The sequence below is a fragment of the Lutzomyia longipalpis genome, chromosome 4 (assembly GCF_024334085.1).
Source record: "Lutzomyia longipalpis isolate SR_M1_2022 chromosome 4, ASM2433408v1".
Taxonomy (NCBI): Eukaryota; Metazoa; Arthropoda; class Insecta; order Diptera; family Psychodidae; genus Lutzomyia; species Lutzomyia longipalpis.
Window position 1 is genome coordinate 2,514,191 of NC_074710.1, and position 23,331 is coordinate 2,537,521.

The 23,331-nt window shown below is 34.9% G+C and overlaps 5 protein-coding genes and 1 long non-coding RNA gene across 7 annotated transcripts in view; 3 read left to right on the forward strand and 3 right to left on the reverse strand.

Moving 5' to 3' along the window:
- The window catches only part of LOC129795447 (mediator of RNA polymerase II transcription subunit 1), a 1,235,552-nt gene that overhangs the window by 373,861 nt on the left and 838,360 nt on the right, over positions 1-23,331 (reverse strand). The window lies entirely within an intron of this gene.
- Positions 70-1,128, forward strand: LOC129795710 (deoxycytidylate deaminase). Its single transcript, XM_055837185.1, has 2 exons — positions 70-369; positions 475-1,128. The coding sequence occupies exon 2, from the start codon at positions 476-478 to the stop codon at positions 1,085-1,087; it is 612 nt and encodes a 203-aa protein (XP_055693160.1). The 5' UTR covers positions 70-369; position 475; the 3' UTR covers positions 1,088-1,128.
- Positions 1,396-4,068, forward strand: LOC129795775 (uncharacterized). Its single transcript, XR_008751149.1, has 2 exons — positions 1,396-1,849; positions 2,792-4,068. It is a non-coding gene; the product is annotated as an uncharacterized LOC129795775 (long non-coding RNA).
- Positions 4,628-12,933, reverse strand: LOC129795492 (sarcolemmal membrane-associated protein). Its single transcript, XM_055836832.1, has 7 exons — positions 12,708-12,933; positions 11,343-11,698; positions 9,194-10,153; positions 8,948-9,064; positions 7,929-8,055; positions 5,447-5,691; positions 4,628-5,376 (listed from the first exon to the last, which is right to left on the reverse strand). The coding sequence occupies exons 2-7, from the start codon at positions 11,694-11,696 to the stop codon at positions 4,810-4,812; spliced, it is 2,370 nt and encodes a 789-aa protein (XP_055692807.1). The 5' UTR covers positions 11,697-11,698; positions 12,708-12,933; the 3' UTR covers positions 4,628-4,809.
- On the forward strand, positions 15,267-22,131 carry LOC129795544 (CDK5 and ABL1 enzyme substrate 2). Of its 2 annotated transcripts, XM_055836931.1 has the most exons (6): positions 15,267-16,134; positions 18,516-18,667; positions 18,760-19,177; positions 19,348-19,383; positions 21,287-21,809; positions 21,874-22,131. In XM_055836931.1, exons 1-6 carry the CDS (start codon positions 15,752-15,754, stop codon positions 22,012-22,014), a joined length of 1,653 nt encoding a protein of 550 aa, XP_055692906.1. In that variant the 5' UTR covers positions 15,267-15,751; the 3' UTR covers positions 22,015-22,131. The 2 variants fall into 2 exon arrangements, with proteins under 2 accessions (XP_055692906.1, XP_055692907.1); XM_055836932.1 differs by lacking the exon at positions 19,348-19,383.
- Positions 22,113-23,317, reverse strand: LOC129795647 (arginine-hydroxylase NDUFAF5, mitochondrial). The gene is made up of 2 exons (XM_055837104.1): positions 22,591-23,317; positions 22,113-22,526 (listed from the first exon to the last, which is right to left on the reverse strand). The coding sequence occupies exons 1-2, from the start codon at positions 23,266-23,268 to the stop codon at positions 22,167-22,169; spliced, it is 1,038 nt and encodes a 345-aa protein (XP_055693079.1). The 5' UTR covers positions 23,269-23,317; the 3' UTR covers positions 22,113-22,166.

Sequence of the window (23,331 nt, forward strand, 5' to 3'; positions counted from 1 at the left end):
TTTTAAATTAACGGATTGCTGAATAAGTTACAAAAGTTGCAAAAGAAAAGGCTTTGTTTAGATAACTAATTAGTTTTATTTCTCATGAAAATAATCTATTTTAATTATAACTTCAAAGATTCTACCCAAAAATAGGGTAAAATGGGTAAAATTTACTTTTTATTATTTTTTCCTAAATAGAGGAATGAGCCGCAAAGTAAGGTTATGTACCGACATTTCTGAAAATGTAAACATTTTAGATTTTAATTTTGAGAATTTTACATCGCTTTTTCTTTTTGCAAAATCTCTATTAATCAGTCCTCATTTTATTCAAAAAATAAATAGTTCTTAAAGAACTTTACGTCTTTTATCTAATTTATTGTAAAACAGGTAAATCTTTGGTGTTTATATAATTAAAAAAATAATTCCAAGTTGTAAACATTCCTCTGAAATTTTTATTAAATTATTTTTTATACTTTCCTTAACCTTTGTTAGGATGGAAAGCACAAAAGCAGAGGCTAATGGAATTAACAATAAGCAGTCTAAGCGCTTAGACTACATCCAATGGGAAGACTACTACATGGCCACGGCTTTCCTGGCTGCAAAGAGAAGCAAAGATCCCACGTGCCAGGTGGGAGCGTGCATTGTTGATGAGCTCAAAAGGATCGTTGGAATTGGGTACAATGGCTTTCCCAATGGTTGCTCAGACGATGTCTTTCCCTGGTCAAAAGATTCCTCCGATCCGCTAGAAAATAAGTTCATGTACGTCTGCCATGCGGAGCTGAATGCCATCCTAAATAAGAATAGTGCCACCCTCCGGGGATGTACGATGTACGTGGCTCTCTTCCCCTGCAATGAATGTGCCAAAGTTATCATTCAATCGGGCATCCGGGAAGTTGTCTACATGAGCGATAAGCACGCCCATAAACCTCATACGATGGCATCTAAGGAGATGCTAAAAGCTGCTGGAGTATCTTTCCGGAAGTTTCAACCCACCGTGAAGCGCCTTGTAATTGACTTTGAGGACATTGATCGACAGAATTTCAGCCAACTGCCACAGACGCCCCACAAAAGCCTCGAAGAGCTTTCTGAAGGAAAGAAAGACTGAAAAAGATGATTTTTTTTAATAAATTAATTTTTTTATATTTATATTTTTGTCTTAATTATCTTCTCTTGTTCCTTACTTCACCACCAATTAACCCTTTAAGGTTTTTTGGGTCATACGCTGACCCAAATGTGAAACATTTTATTTTTTCAATCATTTATGAATGTAATTGTTTTTCCATGTTACAAATGCATCAAATTCACTCATAAGGGGCCAAAGAAGACGTTCTGAGTGAGAAAAGTCCTCTAAAAAATATTATATTTAAAACCAGAATACATATAAAATGTAAGTTTTTTACGAATTCATAATTTCGAATTCGACCTCTTCGACCTGGTCGACTGGGGCCTCCACCGAATTTCCATCATTTTCCACATCGTTTCTTGGTGATGTACTGGAGGTGGAAGGCAAATCAGCAGAATTTAGAATTTTTCTGCGTTTCTTTTGTTTTGTAATCTTGTCGCGTGTCAATTTGAATTGCTGTTGTATTTCTGCGCCTCGTCCACTATCAAAAATGTCCTTCAGAAAGGGTACGCCCTTTAATGCTGTGCGGTCATTCGATTCGTTCAAGTTAAAATATTGAACTAATACTCCATCTTGGAAAACATTTGCCAACCACTTTGGGTTAGCCCTGCGCAACATTTTAAGTTCCGCCACAATTTTTGTCCTGAATTCAACTTTATCCCAATCCCCGATGAGATTATTGTATTCCTCTAGGGACTTCAGAGGAAAAGGGGATTCTCCCACTTCTGACTGCGTTACAAGAAGGTAAACATTCTTATCCAGAATAAGAGGTAAGGTAAACATTCTTATCCAGAATGTTTACCTTCTTCTTAAGGCCCTCCAGCACGCTGTTTTGCAGCTTAAACTGCTCCAGAATCAGTTTTTGATTTTGTATGATAGTCTGGAGCAAAGCAACACTACTTGATTCAGTTGACGCCATGTCGGGCTCTCTGGCTCAGTTTATTTTTAACTGTGTTTTTTTAGTTGTTTCTTTTTTTATCCGTCTTTGCTGGGAGGCTTTCACTCAGAAACTTAAATCGCTTTAAAGAATAAAAATCGCAATAAAAGAGCGCATGTTTCAATGTTTTTATGTTTCAGGTTGGACGTTAAAGGGTTAACTTGGCGTCCTTTTGGTTTACTCATAAGCTTAACAACTTACATTACATTCTAAATTTTTTTAATTTAGAATTTTCAAATTTTTGCTAACTTTTTTAGCATAAGAGATCGGTTTAAGTTTTTTTGAGCCAGGCTTAAGTTTACTTAAACCAGGCTTCAGTTTTAAATCTCAAGTTTTTTAATCGAGATCGTGCTCAGGTATTGTTAAGTGTGTTCCAGACCTAGCCTGACTATTAAATCTAGCCTAACTATTAAAACTATAAAGCTTCATAAAAAACAAAGCTAAGTCGTTTATAAGGCCAGACTTTTTTTCTTAGGCCAAACCGTATTTCCCTTAGGTTAGGCTTTTAAGACGCATTCATACTCGGTTCAGCCTGATCTAACTTTGAAACCTTAAAAGCCTGACCCTAAAAAAAAGTTAAGTCTAGCCTACAACAAAGACCTTGCTTAAAAATCTTAGGACTGACTTTAAGAAACTTAAACCTAGTTAAAAACAAACTGAGGACTAACTTAAACCAAAACTGGTTCAGAAAAACTCAGATCTGACTTAAGACAAATTACAGAGTCTATTTTCAATTTCTAATTTTTCAGTTTTCTGATACTGCCGAAAAATAAAGCAAAAAAAATTAAAACCGTGTGACCCGGAGAAATTCATCCTGAAGAAATCAAAATGGCGTCTCAGCATCACTGCAAAAATTACAACAAAATGGCTGCCAAAGTGAAAGACTTGTTCTTTTGTTTTGAAATACACTTTAATAGATGCACTTAATTGAACTGAAAGTAAAACTTTTTTGTAAGATGTTATTTTTATCAAAAAAGCATGTTTTGTATATAATTTACTTTTTCATAATATAATATAATATATATTCATCATCTTCACGTTTTACTATTTCCTTTTCTTTTGTTTGTTTTTTTTTCCTTTTTAATAATATATAATACATAAAATTGTAGTTGTTAATGTTATTAACAATGATCTCGTACGTTTTTTTTTATTTGATTTCATTGGAGATTCTTTTTTTTTTTGTCAAAATAATTCGGGAGAAATACAATTCATCAACATCTCGTGCCCATTTTTTTTTATTTCAAAATTTCTTTTAAAAGCAATTTTCTTCCGCATTTACACAACTTTGTAAATTTTTACAAATACGCAAGAATATTTTGTGAGAGATATGTTAATTTGTGTACAATTTCTTTCCAAAGAATCTATGCTTTTTTTCTAATTTAATTCCATTTTTTTTTTCTTTGATTCTCTAAGAAAAATCAAGATTCTTGTGCTTTTTTCAACCATGCATTTTTGTTTTTTTTAATACCTAAAATGGCACAATTGCACACATTTTTTTTGTTTCTCTTGCTTATCCATAAAATATCTTTGCGACGTTTTTTGCAATTTCTTAATTTTTATAGCGAATGATTTTTTTTAATTATCTTTGCTTTTTTAATTTTCTTCATCTATTTTATAAATGCTTTTTTTTTTCTTCACACAAATTTTCATCTGTTCTTGTTCTTCCTTTTGATTTCTCTTCCTACTCTGCACTGCATGAGAAGAACAATTCGAACAATTCTATAAAAGGCATTTTCAATACATTATTGGGTTGTTTTCTTTGTGTTGGATTTCTTCTTAATTGGATTTTTAATTTTCTTTGTTGTTTTTTTTTTATATTATTCTTATTTATAACTTTTGCATCGACTTAACATGTTAATATGGATCCTATTTATTTAATTTTATCGATACTTATGCGGTAGAAATGATGTGGCAAAATGCTTTTATGAGGAAGTTGTTTTTAATTTTTTATGAGAGATTTTTCATTGAAAAATATTTTGGTAACACTGTTCCTTATATGCAATTAAAAAAAAATTCGCCAAAGTCAGATCACTATTTTATCTTTAGAAGTAAGGATGCCATTTTGACTAAAGATTCCCACTGTAATTAGTCTAATAATTCATACTAGACACATTAGTCTATTAATAAAAACCATAAAGATTTTTTAAGCTTTGTAAATTAAGTTTCGAGGTAATTTTTCTTTATTTTTTTTTATCAGATATTAATTTTTGAGAAAAAGTTAGGTTATGTTACAAAGCCTACGAAGCGTCATTCACCATTTTTTTCTCCTTTGACATTGGCAATTTTTTTTCAATAAACTTGGAAGGAAAATGATGGGAAGATGAAAAAGTTTCTATATGAGGTACTTTCGAGAAAATTGCCCCCTAAATTCTATCTTCTTTCTGATCAAACTCAATTCCTTATAACAAACTTGATAGTACTGATTATTATAGAAAATCTCGGGCACGCAATAATTTGCTTTCGGTGTGGGAAATGGGGCAATATTACTCTCAATTTTAGCTGCTAGTGTTTGTGTTAAAAAAAAAAACTAGATAATTTGATAAATTACATAACTGTATGAGTTTATATTAAAAAAAAAGATGATGTTGATGATTACTAAATTTAATTTATATAGATTTTTTCTTTTGTATTTTAAATGTCACAATTTATCAGCATCAACCACATGTACACACAAGAAATCAGCATCAACTACTAACTTGTATTTTTTTTGCATTTAATAATAATTTCTTCCTTCACACCCCCCCCTCACAGTATTTATTTCAAAATTTTATGAGAAGAGTTTAAATAAAAAATAACTGATTATGGCCACAATGGGCATCAAATAAGTTAATAACGTTACCATTGACTTATTCTTCAGATAGTCATAGTTCTTTCGCACCTGCTCAAGCTCCTGCTGCAACTTAATCTTCTCCTCACTCACCTGCGTGAATTTCTCCTTGTAGACAATCAATTCCTCCTCACGTTGCACATCGGGATCCGTTATTAGTTGAATTTCCTGCGATAGTTCCGCATCATTTTCCACCTCTGTCGTTACCTGGACAACTTTCACCTGTACCCCCCGATTGGTATCCTGCGGGCACTCAATCTCATCAGTCTGTGACAATTTATCATTCTTCACGGTGTCCCTAATAACGGCCAATTGCTGTCGCAGCACTTCGCACTCGCCCTCACTCTTCATATTCACCTCCCGTAGCCCCGTGATCTGTGACTGCAGCACCATCACTTCCGTCTGCAAATCATCGCTCAACTTCACCTTTTCGTGGTACTGATTGTACGTGGGGCGCGTCTGAAGCTCCAATGAAAGTGTCTGCAAGTCTGCTTGCATTGAAACCAGCTACAAAAAAGAATTATTATTAAAAAAAAACTTCAAAAATTAAATTTAATTAAAAAAAAATCATCCAAACCTTTGATTCCATTTCTTCACACTTTTCCTTTGACTCCTTCCGCGCCACCACATCCTCCCGTGCTGTTGCAACACTCTTCATCAGGTCACTGTAAATCTCCTTCATCTCATCAACTATTGTACTTATCGTTCGCTTGTGAACCGGCGTGAGTTCTTCCTCATTCACATTTTGATTCCCATCACTCACGGTGGTTTCTGTACTTGAATTTGAGTCCACTGAGCACTCGCTGTCTCGTCGAACATGCTCTGGAAAGAAAAAAAGTTAATTTCTTTATTTTTGTTTAAGAAAAAAAAAAAACATAAATTACATATATCGGATGTACCCTTCTAACTCATTAAAAATAAAGTTTCAATGCCTTTGTCTTAACTTTTGACATACTTTTCTAATACTTAACGTCCATTTTCAAACGTTTGATTTCCGTGGATATAAATTGTCAAAAAAAACTCCAAAAATTGAATTGAATTTGAATAAAAAAAATTAGTTTCTCATATTGTGCGACAGATTAATTAAAAAAAAAATTGTGACAACTGATTTATTAATTTAAAACCGACAAATAGAATTACATACTGTCTTCAAACTAATATGCAATGGTTTGACGTAAGAGAAACTGGGGTAAAATGGTGAATTTTCGGGAGATAATTTTTCCTGACTTCGGGGAAATATTTGAATTTTCCCATAACGACTATCTTATAGGAGATTTTCCGAGCTACAACTTTGTCTTAAACAATTTCTTTCTATCTCAACGGGAAAATGCATTTTCAGTCCATTTTCCAAATGCTTGAACTTTCACTATTTTGCCCCAACCCTGGGGTAAAATTGTGAATTGCGGTTTTTTGTTCCTTAATCTTAATTTAATGAAATTCTTTTAGCAAGACACTATAATATCTACTGAGAATGAGAGATTTGTGTACCAAATAAATTTTTTTTAATAAAAAAGATACAATAAATAAAAAAACGTGAAATTTAAGAAATTTTCTTTTTTATTTTTTTCAGTTTTTAAAAATTGGGAATAGTATGTGATAAAACATCCTAAATTGTATGTAATAGTTATACTCATTACGGAAAAATATTTTTTTTCAAAAATTTTAATTTATTTAAAAAGAAACAAATTCACCATTTTGCCCCAAGGTGCAGTTTTTACTATCAGTGTTCTACGGGATAACTCGGAAATTTTTTTTTTGGAAAATTCATATTAGATTCGAGTTTAGCAATAGTTACTCTATCTAAAAATGCATTTGGATCAAAAATATTGCAGAGAATTTCGCCAAAACTTAATTTGTAGTTGAAAGGTCAGAATAAGTTTGAGGTTAGAAAAATTTGTTTTTCAAATAAAAGCCAAAATATTGGATCAATTATCATGAAACTTTCTAGGCTTAGGCAGGGGTAGGAAGTGCAACTACTGACAGAATTAGACATATTTTTACCCACTACTTAAGATATTAATTTTTTTTTCAAGTTCACCATTTTACCCCATTTACCACTATCCTTTTCAACGTTATACGTTTTCTCTGATGTTTGACATTTATTTCCATATGTTTACGCCTCTTTTCAAACGATCGACGTATCTGTTTTAGGGTTTTACACGTTCTTTTTTATCGTTTGAAGTTCCTTTTTAAACGATTGACGTGATTGACTTTTGACGTATCTACCATTAATTGTTTGACATTTCATTTGTAACAATTAACGTTTATTTTCTGACGTTTGACATTCCTTATGAATCGACGTTCAATCAGAATTTTCTTTGTATCTATTTGAATTCAATTTTATTCAAGTTCTGTCCACTTGCCCCAATCTCCCCTATATTACAAATTATACTTTTTATAAAAAAAAACTCACTTCAACAGAAAATATTGAGATGAGCAACTGTTGCGGTTAATAAAAAAGTCGAATTTATGTTTATTTAGGAAAAAAAAATGAGGTAATTAAGAGAAGAAAATTAATTCATTAAATCATCAAACCGTAATTGAAGAGCATATAAATTTAAAATATGCATTGAAAATAAAACAAAACTCATCTCTTTTCTATCACAGAATTCTTTTGAACTTTCTTCTGTGAAAAAAATGAATAAAATTTATTTTTCTTTGTCTTGTAAACGATGGAGATGACATAATTTATGAATCCCCTCAAGCTTCTATCGTTCATTTAGTTGGAGTTTTTAGTATATTAGTTTGCTGCACAATAAGAAACCCCATTGATGTCTTTGTCTTTGCTTTCCAACAACTTTCAGGCATTTAACATGGGTGTGCGATGATGTAAAAGGAAAAGAATATCAATGTCAAGAACACAATATTTTTGTTGCGTATATTTCAACCCAACGGCATTTTTCCCATCGCACGATTTCTTCTTTCTTAATAGAATGCATTTTAATCGGGTAAAATGTGTGTGACGGAGAAAAATAAATAAAGAACGACATGATAGGAAAGCCAACAGAGTCGCTGGCCGGGATGCAAACAAGCTGAATGATTTTTTTTTATGTACTCACCATGTTTGACGATATTTGGATTGCAGTTGTCCGATAAGTTGATCTTCTTCTCTAATTCTAGGAGCCTATCGTAGATTCTCGAGTATGTGACTTGCACGTTGTTCAAATCGTCATTTGCGTCCGTGTCCTGATAAAGAGAATTCATTTGAATTTCCATTCAAACAAATAATATTTATTATTTTTTCTTAAGGGGGGTCTTTTGGGAAAACTGTTAGAATTTAGGGGAGACCGGGGCTAATAAAGTCACTTAAGGGTTTGGAAAAAGCCTAAAATATCATATTTCCTAGCTAGATAGAACAAAATGATCTGAGAAAGAGTTAAAGAGCAAAAAATTTCCTAAAGAAATGAGCTACACATTTCGCTTTATCAATTTGGGAAATATGATATTTTGAGCTTTTTCTAAACCCTTAAGTGACTTTTTTTTTAACCCCGGTCTCCCCTACACATTTTTAATGTTGTAATTTTTGTGGTTTTTCTTAAACTTGGTTTTTCGATGTTGGTTACATTTGGAGCCTAATTTTTAAAGAGTAAGAAAATCACTTTTCGCCATCTTGTGAGTTTTCGACTTTTCCATAGAACTTTCCTAAAACACAAAGGTAGATTTTTCTCAGGATCTACTGGATGGATTCTAATGTGGTAAAAAGCAAATTGAAGAGGAAGCCTCACCGAACAATGTACCGGAATTAAATTTTGAGCTTCGACTCAAAAGCTGAGAAAAGTAGACAAATATTCTTATTGACTTTTCTCAGCTTCTAAATTGAAATTCAAAAATCTATTCCGGTACATTCTTCGCTAATCCTTCCTCTTTCATTTGCTTTTAACCTCATCAAAATCCATCCAGTAGATCCTGAGAAAAACCTACTTTTGTGTTTTGAGGAAAATCCCAAGATGGCGGAATGTGATTTTTTTTTATTCTTCAATAATAAGTCTTTAAAAACCAAGTTTAAGAAAAGCCCCAAGAAATAGAAACATTTAATTTCACCTGCTCTCAAAAGAGACCCCCCTTAAACAACACTCACATTGAACATTGATTTAATAATATCCTCGGATCCTTCGAGGTTCTTCAGATCGGATTTGGCAAAAAGATTCATCAGGACTTCCTTTGCATTCACTTTGTGATCTCCTTCCACGTCATTCTTTCAATGCAAAATGCATACAAATTAATACAATAAAATGTCTCTTGAAGAATTTCATTTGATAATAATTTTTGTAAAGAAATTGAAAGAATTTGAAGAATTTTTCACATTAAACTGTGAATAACTAACCTCATTTATGTTCTTCTCCGTCTCAGCATTGCTTTCGAGTGGCTGGATGAGTGCGGAGGATGTGATTTGCGATGCCTGACTCTCTAATTGACTATACTTCTCCGCCAGTTCATCGTACTTCTGCTGCAGTGTGTTGAAACGCAACAGGGTGTCCCTAAGTTCAGCCTGCGCCTTTAGAGCTTGCTCCTTGAGCACCGAACACTCATCTTCACTACTACAGAGGGCACGCTCAATGCCAGCCAACTTCTGAATGGCCTCATAGCGTTCCTGGTAGACCTTCCGTAGAGCCTCCTTGGCTGAATCCTGATACAGTAGCTTATCCTCCTGCAATTTTAGCACCTCTTCACGCAATTTATCCTCCGTTGTGGTCTTCTGGTAGTTTCGCAATTTATTCTCAAGGATATCAATGCGATTCAGTAGACGATCCTCATCAATCATCGCCTGCCAGCTACTCTCGGCATTTGTCTTTGACAACTCGAGGATCTTCTGCAAATCCACAAGTTTCGATTCGAGCATTTGTTCACGCTGCACCATCTCCTGGACATACTGATTGAGCCGATGCAAATCCTCAGGCGGTATCTCACCCACACACGTCGATTGACTCGCCTTCGTCTCACGCCCATCCGGTAGGAAGAGCTTGAGCGTCGCCACGATGCACCCGTGTGTCTCTTTGCGCGAATTCTCCGTGACATCCACACCAAATTGCACAATATCCCCGGAACTCACCTCAAAGGGATCCGAGCGATGTGACATGGGTGAGAGGCGTTGATTATTGATGAAAGTCCCATTACTGCTACCTGTGTCACGTATAAAGAACTTCCCATCGCTGTACCACAACACAGCGTGATTGCGCGAAAGGACTTTGCAGTCGAAAATTGCATTATTCTCAGCAACACGATGCCTGGGTACAGAACGACCAACCTTCACCTCTTGATTGGGTTCAAGCAGCAATGTCCGATTCTAATTGATTCCCACACAAATAGTGAGAGAGTCAAAGGTTAATTCAATCATCTTCCTAAACATCTTCTCTCTCTCTGCCTGCATACCACCACCAGCCAAAAGCAGGCGGATTCATGACGCCTCCTCCCAAAATAATCATCAACCCTCTTTTTTTTCTATTAAATATTCCTTCAGTCAGCCTAAATATACCATTATAGGCCACTTGAGGCATGACGTGAAAGAAATTCATATTAAAATATCATAAATAGGCAAATTTTATTGAAATTCCTCAGAATCGCATCTTTAATCCATTTGGCGTGTGACTAGAAAACACAAAATTCTTCCTTTTTTTCAATAAGTCCTTTTGGATTATGTTGAATTTTTTTCTTTACCAAAAGAATGGAATTTTTTTCAGAGTATATAAAAATAAATCAATCAATTATACGTTGCATATAATTCCCATTCAGTTATCCATTAAAAATGCAACAAATACAGTGCAGTGGGAATAATGCATAAAAATTTTATATTTCATCAAATCATCGTTTGTTTTTTCAAGTTGATGTTTTTTTTTTAAATTTTTTTAGCAGATTTAAGACGGAAATAGTAGCGCAAAATTTTTATTTAAATTTCAATTCTTCCGAAATATCTGACACTGGGGTAGAGATTTTGATAAAAATCTTTTATTTTATTTTCTAAAACAACTTTAAAGTTGTTGTAAGATTTTGACAGATGGTTGCTTTTAAATCGTTCGGTTGTCATTCGATGAAAGAAAAACAAAAAAATTCGCTGATCAAGAAAACATTCAGAAAGATCTTTAAGAAGCAATGGAAAATTAATTTCTTTTTTCAGAAATAAAATGTCAAAATCTTATTAGATTTTGCCCAGAATACCAAAAATCTTATAAACTGTCGAATTGTATGAAAAGAAAAGATTTATATCAGAATCTACCCTACTATTTTGAGAAAAGCGAGACGACAGAAAGCAAAAGAAATCAGGAAATTGCAAAATAAACTTAACAAAAAAAAATTAACTGATCTACTATTTTCCGTACTCTGCGTATCCACCAGAGATCAATAAAAGTTTTTTCTACCAAAAACTTTCAGCTAAAAATGTTAAAAATAAACCCTGCCAATCATGTGGTAGTGTGTTGTTTTTCCGGGATGGCGGTGGCACGCGATAAATGCGGAGAAAGGATGCATATAGCACTCACCTGAAATGGGTGTGAGTTGGGGCGACATTTGAGGATTGCCTTAGCTGGTGGGCTTCTCAAGCCATTTCCCTGCGCTGCGACTGCACTAGCGTCACGTGTGGACTCCTCAGTGGGATTTGTGAGCCCCACATGCGGTGCCCACGAGATCCCATCGACTTTTGCCAATTCCCCAAGAGTGGGCGGCACAAGTGAGGCAGCTGATGCGGCAACTGGAGACGCTTCGAGGGTACTGCTACCACTGCCGGGGTCAACACCAGACGGAACGGTGGGCGCTGACATTGTTAAGCCATTCGCACGGAGGAAGGACTGAACTTCTGCAGCATGTTCCAACCAGCCGTTACTCACAACAACCATGTCTTTGATGGGATGAAAAGAGGAAGGAAAAAAAAATATTCCAACGTCTCTCATTTTCAATTGCAAACCAACACGTATTTTGAGAAAATTTAATTTGAAACCACCCAACAAGGACGGAATCCATCCACATGCAGAGTCTCGGGGAGATTGTCGCGAAGAGATAAGAAAAATAAATAACAAATGCAATTTCAACAAGAAACTCACTGTTAATGTGACCACTTTGGAGGAAAATATATTTTTCAGTATTTAATTTTAAAGGTTTTCCTTTAGCTTAATTCAAAGAGAAAATCTCAAAGAATTTAAATTTTATTTTCAATAATGAATGTCTTAAGAGATATAAAAATCTCTAATGAATCTCTTGAATCCCTTTAAATTGTCCCTTTAAATCCTTTTAGCAGTTATTTTATTCTTATAGATTTTCCTCTAAAGAAGGATTCCTAAACCTCCTGGAAACCTTAAAATTATTAACATTCAATTAAGCCCCTTTAATCTTAATTTTTTAACGAGATAATCCGTCTGCCGGACAACTCCCTCATCCTCAGCCTCTCCAGAATTGCCTTCTGGTTCGCGCGAGGCGTTCTGCATGGATTGAGATGAACAATTGCGTTCGGAATTGTACTGAGAAGTGGGCTCTTCTTTCTAGTGACCCCAAAAACTCGTGCAATGCCACAAAGCAGATTCTCCCCGCCAGTGTGGCTGGGTGTGTATGGGGGCTTCCGGGTGGCTTCCGTTTTTTTTGTTATGTTGTATCGCAACATTCGCACATCAAATTCCACCTCCTTATCAGTTTATCAGTAAACAAACGCACAAGGAAATCGATCAAACTGCGGAGATGGGCCATCCGGAATGACAGCCGCCCAAGTCACCCATTTTGTCTGTCCAGAAAAAGACACTTCTCCCCCAGGAAGGTACCCCATGCACCCCACAAAACTACACCACAATCACAAGGATGGTCCTTAGGGATATTTTATGGAGTTTAGGGGCCCCTGAAAGTCTCTTCTGGAAACTTACCAAACTAAAACAACATTAAGGGGAGTTGTGCCCACGGAACCCCACGTCACAAAAATTTACTTTTCACCCCACCGTCTTCGGTGCCTCAATTGCAACACAAGGAATTCACTGGCACAATCCCGACGTCTTCCTGAGATGGGCTTCCTGGCCAATTTTTTCTGCACTCGGGAGATTTTTCTATTTTAGTTCCGCCCATCAACACAAGTGCGCTGAATCGCTATACAATGTTCCCATATTGACCTCCATGCCTACACGATAGGAAATTCCGCGGAAAATTTTTAACCCTTCATATTCATCTAGTTATTCTTAATAATTTTTATAAAATAAAAAATATATTATTAATTTTTTGTTCTAATAAAAAACTAAACTTAAAATAAAAATAAACTAAAAATTCCAATAAATTCAATTTATACGTTTCATTACAATTTAAGAAATTAATAATAATCAATGAATAATAATGTTTTATTAAAAAATATTATGAAAATTATAAGTACTCAGGTAAGTAAATAACCGCGTAACTTTTTTTTTAAATAAAAAATATATTTATTAATAAGTTACATGAAAAATTTTAAAATATTTAATAAAGTAATTCCATGACACAAGCATGTAAGTATTATGTATAAAGAAATACATTTAATACAAAATAACTGGATAATTATAGATCATGCCTCATCCTAGACTCATTCCAAAGACACATGACCTCTGACCTAGAAGCCAAAGAACAATTAATTAAATGCTATGTGATTAAATGGAGACATTATTCAATTTAAAAATTCACCTCTCCCGAGAAAATGAAGTATTACCTAATTATAGCAAATAGTAATTATTCCAAATTAAGGGGTGTTATTCTTCCCGCCCACTATTATGTAAGAAAATAAATTCCCGAAATAGAAGGGGATTTAAAAAGGGAACAACTGAAGACGAATCCCTTCACATCATCCCTAAGTCTTGTGGTAGTAACAATGCTTGAGGATAATCATAAGCGGCTGAAGAATTTTATCTTCATGTACTACAACATCTGGCGTTGTGAATTTATACCTGATTTCGGATGGAAATTCATAAAGTGGATTAAAACATCAATTTATCCTGTGAATTTACTTTATGGTGTATTTTGTATGATATGGCATTTTTTTATCCAAATGGAAGACTATGGATATGATCTGGCACTGACAATTGTCTATTTCTTCGGCGTCTATCAGTGCTTTGTGGTTTACTATGAACTAATGATAAACCATCGGAAAGATATTTTTGAGCTTCTTCACTTTTTTGATGGATTTTTGCGATCTGATGATTTAATGATCTCCGGTTTACGAAAAAAACATCTCAGGATTAATACTAATTTGGCAATAAAATGGACGAGGTTTGTGAAGAAAAAACACATAAAAATTTACTTTTAAAAAATCTAAAACTTAACATTTTTACAGGATCTTTGTGATTTTCATCAGTTTTGTGGGAATTAGCGTTACAATTTTCCACCTCTTCATCACGGACTTTTCTGCACCGATGTTATTCACTATTCCTGGCCTATCAAAGGATAATATCTTGTTTTATCCTGCCAACATTTTTTACGGGACTTTTCTATATTTTTCAATCCTTTCCAATATAACCACCGCAGATGCCGTGATCATGATCACAGTTCTCTATTTTAAATCTGAATTCAATTTTCTCACTGATTTTGTTGCTCAATTGGATGACTATAAAGTTGCCAAAGTGAAAGCTGAGTATATTTTGAGGGTAACCCATGAGAATCATAGGGTTACCTTAATGAAAATTAAGGAGCTCACACAATTTCTATGGCATTTGTATTTTCACAAACTTTTTGCCATTATGATCTATCTTTGCTGCACTCTGTACATATTTCAATCGCTAAATTCTTCGCTCTTCATAGCTGTCTTGATTGTCGGAGCTATGACATCACAGATATTTATTCTTTGCTTCTTTGGACAAGTTATTGAGAATTGTTCAGAATTGCTGTACAATCAATTTTACATGACAAAATGGTACGAGATGAAACCTTCTGAGCAAAGAGTTTTTCTTCTCATGATGATGAGCCTACAGAAGCCACTGAGAATTTCAACATTTGGTTTTGGAAATATTTCCATCTATACTTTTGTTCAGGTAGACATAATACATTACTTTTATGAGCAATTTTTTAAAATTCTTATTATATTACAGATTTGCAAAGCTGCTGGAAGTTATGCAGCGATCTTGTACACCGTACTCAATTAATTTCAATGGAAGTGTTTAATGTTTAAATCACGATAAGAAAATTTATGATAAATCAATATTATTGAAAATTAATAAACCCTTATATGGAATTCATCACTAACAAATAAAATACTTGGAAAAAATGGAATAACTTTTTTATTCTCTTATAACTTTACCGTCGCCGTTTGAGATGTCTATATAGGATAACTTAGCTTAAAAAAAAATTCTAGACAACAATCATAGAAAACATAGAATGATTAAATAAATAACCTTAAAACAAATTTAGGAAAAAAATTTAAGATTTCGTAAGACAATTCGATGAAATTTCAATATGGTAGATGAGAGCTTTAATGGGGCTATTGCAAAATTAATTTTTTATTAATGTGTTCCATAAAGAACTCATAAAACTTTTTTAATTTTGCTTTTTAATGTAGTTTTTGTATTTAAATACTACAAATCTCATTACAAACAATTAATTAAATTAGAGCAAAACCATGAAAAGTCGCAAAATAAAAAAATGAAAAAAGCTATTTTTGGGTAAATTTTTGTTCTCGCTCACACACACAAAAAGATCCAAAAAATATCGCTTTGTCTCACTCTTTCACATGTCAAATGGTATGACGTTTATTCTCGGCCGTGCACCAGAAAAACAAACTTGGGGAAAATTTTTGTGAAATAAAGTGAAAAATTGGATTTATAGTGTTGTTGCAACTGTTCTTTGTGGTGTTGAAAGCGAAAAAAGATCCCTTGCAATGGCCAAACATAAACCTTTGTGAGAAATTGTGCCATCAGTGGCGGAGGTGATTGTGTTTAGTGCGCAAAAGTCAAGTGTCCGGATGCAGATAGAGAAGCGCCCCAGGGGTGACTTGGACGCCATGCCGGGATGGCCGAGTCCCGTCCTCGATGGTGCCTTTGATAAGCACCGTCTGGCTGCATTGGCCTTCTTGTCCGCCATCAGCCTGGACGGGGGGCTCTGTGAGGAGGAGGAAGTCCCAGAACCGGCCCATCAGATCACAACGATTGCATCTATTGAGACTCAGCTGGACAACGAAGACACTGATTACGATGGGAGTACTTTTGTTGATGATACTCGCGCAGAGCCCGGACGTCGTGGAGCCACTTCCCGGACACGCGGGGAGGATCGTCTGTCTGAGAGTTCAGACTCCGTCATCTACTCCATGGGCAAGGGGGCTGTGTCTAATACTCCTCTGAGGGAAAGGTGAGTTGTATAAAAAAATATTAAAAATGCGCAAAATGAATCATTGTTGATTCACCGATAAACTTCGCTTTCCAACGGTTTAACGGCCTTTCCGGAGAGGCCTTGGAGTGATAAATACCAGCTACTGGGCAAGGGAAAGTAACCTTGTCAACCTAGCGGACGCAAAACTGCTTTATAAACGAATATTTTATAAATTTTAAGCATTTTATTTAAACATAAATTAACATTTCTTGTGGTGGAAGAAGAATTTTCTTATAACTGAGCGACAAAAAACGTTTTTAAAAATCTAATACAGATTTAAAATTAATCATAACGTCGCTAAATCTTAAGAGGCGCTTAATCTGTCTTTGGAATATTTTAAAGGATTTTTTTAGAACTTCTTTTGCCTTCTAAAACCAAAGAAAACATGATAAGAGCTGACTGAGAAAATATCCCAAATCGATTTATTAACCCTTTGAATAAAACACGTGATTGAGATAAAATAGCTCAAGTCCGATAAGAAATCAATTAAATGATTAGACAACAGTATAGTCAGAGAAGAAATTTAATCAGAAATGCTAGAAAAATATGTACAAAAAATGTATGAATTAGATTTGTAGCATTTGCGGCTCTGTTCGTTGAGTTGTTGCCTCCTGGTGGTCTAGCTCCGGGAGGTGGTAGAGGTACAGGGGGCCTAACAGCTGGTGGTCTTCCTCCTCCTCCTCCTCCTCCTCCTCCAGGACGTCTCCTGTCTGCATAAACCTCAACGGCATTTGAAATCTCTTCTTGATTCCCCAATTTCATGACCATTCGAACGCTGTAGATTGTTCCTGGATCTAAATTCTCCAAAGGAATAATATCTCTGTGGCAATCAATGTCTAATTTCTCTGCCTCATTCCACTCCTTTTCCCACGATCTGATTTCCAATTGACAACTTGACTCCCCTTCTACGTCCTCTCCACCGAATTCTCGATGAATTTTTACTTGAACACCAATCCCGTCCACTTCAGTGACTATAATAAGGCCCAATAGAGATTCACAATTAACTAATACTCCACTAAGAGTAATAAAATTAAGAAGAATTAGAGAAATAACTAATGATTTATCCATTTTCATGTACAGTTCTACGTTCGCGGTATAACTCTCTTTTATGCGATGAAAACAAACCTTTTATGCGAAATTTCCAATCTGCCCCATGACGTCATATCGCATTTTTATCTGTGATTTCGAAACACTACAATCTCTTGTTTTTCATCAATATTTCACGTACTAATACTTATAAGAATCAAGTTGCAAAACCTTTTACGGACGAATGTTGCAACAATTAACTTTGAAGACTTCTTTCTTCGTTGAGAAAACTTATGTGATTCACATCTTCAGTTAGAAAAAAAATCTGACTCATCCCGTTATTCGAACCGGAGTAATATTGAATGATAGCTAAATACTCTACCTATTGTGCTATTTAGTAAAAAATAAATAAATTGCAGGTTAACGTACTTTCCTGTTAAATAAATATAAATTTTCTTTGCTCGATTGAAGGTGTTATAAAGTTTGAATTAATATAATCATATTATATGACAAAATCTTTAAAGGGGGTCTCTTGGGAAAGCTGTTGTCATTTTTCTTAAAATTCGTTTTCCGATGTTGGTTACAACTGTACCCTAATTTTTAAAGAGTAAGAAAATCACTTTTCGCCATCTTGTAATTTTCCAACTTTTCCACAGAACTGCTTTAAAACACAAAGGTAGGTTTTTCTCAGGATCTGCTGGATGGATTTTAATGGGGTAAAAAGCAAATGGAAGTGGAAGCATTAGCGGAGAATGTACCGGAATAAATTTTTGAATTTCAACTCAGAAGCTGAGAAAAGTAGACAAATATTCTTATTGACTTTTCTCAACTTCTGAGTCGAAATTCAAAAATCTGTTCCGGTACATTCTTTGCTAATTCTTCCTCTTTCATTTGCTTTTTACCCCATCAAAATCCATCCAGTAGATCCTGAGAAAAAACTACTTTTGTGTTTTGAGGAAAATCACAAGATGGCGGAAAGTGATTTTCTTACTCTTCAATAATAAGTCTTTAAATGTGACTAACACTTGAAAACCAAGTTTAAGAAAAACACCAAGAAAAAAAAAAAAAAATTAATTTCACCAGCTGTCAAAAGAGACTCACTTAAAAAAATTTCTCGCATAAGAATTTTTCTCTTTATGTTTAAAATAAATTCTCAAAAATTAGATCTTTAGAAATTAAATTAAAATTGAGGCTAATGATTTCTAAAATTCAATGAAAACGTGAATTAATTCGTAATAAAAATTGATTTAATTAATTTACAAATAAATATTTTTCGGGGCAAAAAGAAAGAAAAAAAAATTCACTGGATGTTCGTAATTAATCTCTCCACGCAGACTTTCCAGTCAGCCCAATGAGATTTTAGTGCGAGCACGTTTGGGATCATCATCCATTCGCACAAGTAGTGTCAGCAAGAGGACCATCATGCTACTAAATGACGAACGAAAGTCCGACATTCACAACAGTAGTTCCGAGAGTTTATCTTTAGGTAATTAAATGCTTCTCTTTTTGAGAAATTTTGTGAAAATTATTTGAAGACTTTTCCTTCTATAAATTGTTTTGTTTTTTTGTAAAAAACAGGACGTTCAAAGAATGTTCAGATAAATGATCCGAAGGAGGTCCGTTTTGTAGGATCAGCCAGATTGCATCACTTCAAGGATGATCGTGTGCTTGTGGCATCGAAAAAGGTGCCATTTTTGATCTTTTCCTCTCTACCGTATAGCAAAAGTCGCGACGCTCGGAAGGATTTTGGGACACGACGTCGCAATACTTCGGGTCCTCGTCCACTTTCAGCCATCAACGATGCCCCCTTTGATGCCTTTGACCTTTTGGGTATTGAAAAAGTCGATGGGAGTGTTGAGGTATCATATGGGCATCTGTTGGTTCCCTCAAAGCCCGGGTACAAGGAAAAGAAGCATCCAACTGGCTACAGTGCTATCCCTGAGGGAAGTTTTGAAATTACATCCATGAATGCCGTGAAGAACTACGCAATGGCCAGGTAAGGCACAGCTCCCCTATTTCTGTCCACCCCATAGAAACTCTTCTAACTTTTTGGCTTCACTCACAAAATATAAAAAAAAAATTATTAAAAAAAAAATATGTTCTCGTCCATTGACTCACGTCCTTCTCACGTTGCTTCATTAATTCCACAAATATTGCAAATTTCAGGACCAAAATAATCACCTGGAAGAAGGGTAGCAAATGGTAAAATCATTTATCATTCTTGTTGTTTGCATTTGAGATTTTCTTTTTGAGTGTGTGTGTGTCTTTCCTTATCTTTTAACTTTATTTTGTGTGCTTCTCCTCATTTTTTTTTCTATCGCCTAACTCACATAATAAACAATGAGTTTGTAAACTAAAAAGAAGAAAAATAATCATTTTATTTCATCTCATCACTATGCTACTTAATAAAGAAGATTATGCGTAGTTTTGGTGCTCCTCAAATAAACAGCAGCTGCAACATTTGCTCTCAAGTGTTGCAATAAAATTATAGGCAATTAGTTTAATTTTATTACAAAGTCATCAAATTATCTTCAACAGGGATAAAATTAGCTATATTTAGCCTCAGAATAAATACAGAATTAATTTTATTTGCTTTGGTATAATTTAATTTAACTATTAGACATAGGCTCTCATCAGTAGATATTATATTTAATTTTATAAGGTGGCTCGGTCCTGATGATCCAATGGTTTCATAAACGTAATGAATTAATTTTTATTTCTAAATTTAAACTTAAAAAAGTATTTTATTAACTTAAAAAAAGTAGTTTGAATGAAATTTAATTAAGGAAATAGGAAAAAAAAGATTTTCGGTTAGGATTACCACCTCTAGGGTCACACAGTTTTAATTTTGCTTTATATTCGGTAGTACAAGAAATCTAATAAATCGGAAATTGGAATAGACTCTGCGATTTAGGTATTTTCGTTTTTTTGTCTACCTAAAGGAAATATGAAGAAAAAAAAGTAATTGTAAAAATATTAAACATTTGCGTCAGCAAGGCCTTTGTTGTAGACTAGACTTAAAATTTTTAAGGTGAAACTTTTAAGTTTTCAAGGTTAAATCAGGCTGAACTGAGTCTGAATGCGTCTTAAAAGTCTGACCTAAAGGAACTAAGGGTTGACTTAAAAAAAAAAGATCTGGCTTAATAAACGGCTTAGCTTTGTTTCTCAAATCGGGCTTAAGTTTTTAAGTCAAACTTGCATTTTTAAGGTCTTATACTTTCTTTATAATTGTTTAAGATGAAGCTTTTAAGGTTTTAATTTTCAAAACAGGTTAGGTCTAGAGACACTTAACCCCATACCTCAGTAAGACTTAGGAGACTTAGGCTCAGTTAAAAAAAATTAGGTCTAGTTTAAAATATGAGGAAATATTAGCAAGAATTTAGCAAGATCTAAGCTAATTATCAGCTGATTAGCAAGTACTAAGTTTTTCATTTACTGACTGCGTTTCGATTTAACATCTCCTCAGACTCTATACAGTCGTTAAAAATCTCTCCTAGTTTAAAATAACTTAATATTTAACTTTAAAAAACTGTTAGCCTATAATAGAAAGACTCTATTAAAAAACTTAAGCTCAGCTTATAAAACTGAAGCTTGATTTAAGTACGTAAATAAAGCCTGGCTTAAAAAAAACTCCAACTGATCCCTTATGCTGAAAAAGCGATAAATTCAAATATTTCAAAAACAAACTCATCAATTTTCTTAAAATTTTTATTAATTGGAGCTGTGCTTTAAATCTGTCCTATGATAGTTAAAAATTAAAAATCTGCAGTTTCGGAGATATGGATAACTAAAGATTTCTAAGAAAATTACTTGTTCTATTTTTTTGCGGTTTTATTTTGAAAAAGAAAAAAAAGAAACAGCTTCTTTTAAACCTTTATCACTTAGTAATCAATTTTATTTTTGGTAGGGCGTAAAAAATATTTATTTAAGTGTGTTTTAAACGTTTTAAAGAACACCTTAACCACACCACCATGTACATTTATTTTTTTTAAAGAGAAAATTAGAAGAATTAATAACTATTTGAGGAGCATCAATTTTTGAATAAATATTTAAATCTTTTGCTCATTGTCTTATGCTACAAAAGAATGCAATTAATCATTTGCAGGTGTTTCACCTATGATAATCATCCAGTTACAAAACCCAGTGCATCAAGTCCATCACCACTGTGTGAGGCAAAAACAACCACTACTGCCGATGCTACGGAGGATGGATTGGAGAATCGTTCGCAGCAATTGCAGTATTCGGCAAATATGCTGGATGATCCAGAATTAATTGCCGGAAAGCATCGTACTTTGCTCACATTCACATCCTACATGACGTCCGTGATTGACTACGTGCGTCCGTCGGATCTCAAGAAGGAGCTCAATGATAAATTCCGCGAGAAATTCCCTCAAGTTCAGCTGACGCTCAGTAAATTGCGCAGCCTAAAGCGGGATATGCGAAGGATCAATAAGATGGACGCACGTGTGGATCTATTGACAATTTCGCAGGCCTATGTGTACTTTGAGAAGCTTATTTTGGCGAATTTAATTAATAAAACCAACAGGAAGCTATGTGCCGGTGCTTGCCTCCTTCTCAGTGCGAAGTTGAATGATGTCAAAGGGGATGCTCTCAAGAGTCTCATAGAGGTGAGAGTCTTATTTTCATTTTGCATTTTTATTCATTTTTATTTAATATTTCTTTTTGTTTCAGAAAACTGAGAGTGTCTTCCGTCTCAATCGCAAAGAGTTGATTGCTTCGGAGTTTGCCGTTCTTGTGGCACTTGAATTTAGTCTCCATGTCCCAATTAGTGAGATTTTTCCGCACTATCAGAGACTGGTTTACGAATCCTAAGAGAAATGAAATCCTGAAGATACAAATTTTTGTTCTTTTTTTTGTTGTTTTAAAACCACTCTTGCTGATTGACAAAGAAAAATTACAAAAAAAAGATATTTATAATGCAAAAGAAAATTCTTTTTATTACTTTTCCTACACAAGGGAGGATTTTATTTAATCTTCCCTTCAACGACTTTATCGAGGTCTTTGAGTGAGACTTGGCCGGAACCTCGTGCGAGGGCTTTTGGTTGATTTGGTGAGGGTTTCCATGCTACGAGGTAGATGACCTGGAAGGTAGCGGGAATCCCGCCATCTGGCTTTTTGTACATTTGGCTGTAGATGGCCGAAGCAGCCAGGAGGGTGTCCCGATGGAGATGAAGAGGACGATTGAAGGCAGCATTATTCTCAGCCATGCCTTTGAGGTCCCACATCAGTTCAAACATCGTTGGGTATCCCACGACAATCTCATCTGTATCAATAGTTAGCATTGTGAAGCCAGCACGATTCAGGAGACCTCCAATATCACGAATCTACATGGGAGGAATATCTAATCAAATACAGTATCCTTCAACGAAGCAAAAGGAGTCAACTTACATGTGCAAAAGGTGAAATGTGGGGCGCTATTCCACCCCGACGCTCCATTTCAGCCAATTGCAGGGCAGATCGGAGCTCATAGAGGGTCTCCCCACCAAATAAACTCGCCATAAAGACCCCATCTGGTCGGAGGCACTTCATAATCCTCACAAAGCACCCCGGAAGATCATTTATCCAGTGTAGGCTCAAATTGGAGATGACCAAATCCACAGATTCGTCTGCAATGTCCTCACTAAAAGTCTCCTCGTCCACCTCAATCTTGGTCACCTTCACACCAGGCGTTGACTGTGCCTGCCCCAACATAGTGGGGCTCATTTCGCACATCATCAGGTGCTCCACTGTATCCGCAAGGATGTGACGTGATACAAAACCACGATTTGTACCCAAATCCACGGCTACTTTGAACTGTTTCTTCACATCAAAAACCCTATCAGCTAGCCTGTAGCCCACTTCGTCCTTTATGTAATCATAAACCTCCACATCCTCCCGCAAGGCTGCTCGTTCCCGTTGAATCCTTTTGGCTTTCCGGTCAAAAATGTTGACGGGATCAAATGAGTAATTCCTCGCAATTCCACAATGACATGTCCTGGGAGCACATACAGTGACATCCAGGAGGCTTCCTGCACACTTTCCAATTGCAGGAAGTGCGGAAATATAATTTTTTAATATGATTAACATTATTTAATATAACCTCAAATTTTTTTTCACAAAAATATCCCAAAACACTGAGAAAAAATTTCC

Excerpts from the sequence above, each read along its gene's own strand:
- LOC129795710 (XM_055837185.1), top strand. The coding sequence starts at position 476 with ATGGAAAGCACAAAAGCAGAGGCTAATGGAATTAACAATAAGCAGTCT.
- LOC129795492 (XM_055836832.1), bottom strand. The coding sequence starts at position 11,696 with ATGGTTGTTGTGAGTAACGGCTGGTTGGAACATGCTGCAGAAGTTCAG. Across the intron at positions 10,154-11,342 it reads CCAACTCACACCCATTTCAG|AATCGGACATTGCTGCTTGA; the intron begins GTGAGTGCTATA and ends GGAATCAATTAG. Across the intron at positions 5,692-7,928 it reads TCCAAATATCGTCAAACATG|AGCATGTTCGACGAGACAGC; the intron begins GTGAGTACATAA and ends TTTTCTTTCCAG.
- LOC129795544 (XM_055836931.1), top strand. The coding sequence starts at position 15,752 with ATGCAGATAGAGAAGCGCCCCAGGGGTGACTTGGACGCCATGCCGGGA. Across the intron at positions 19,178-19,347 it reads AAGAACTACGCAATGGCCAG|GACCAAAATAATCACCTGGA; the intron begins GTAAGGCACAGC and ends TGCAAATTTCAG. Across the intron at positions 19,384-21,286 it reads TGGAAGAAGGGTAGCAAATG|GTGTTTCACCTATGATAATC; the intron begins GTAAAATCATTT and ends AATCATTTGCAG.
- LOC129795647 (XM_055837104.1), bottom strand. The coding sequence starts at position 23,268 with ATGTTAATCATATTAAAAAATTATATTTCCGCACTTCCTGCAATTGGA. Across the intron at positions 22,527-22,590 it reads ACATTTCACCTTTTGCACAT|ATTCGTGATATTGGAGGTCT; the intron begins GTAAGTTGACTC and ends CCTCCCATGTAG.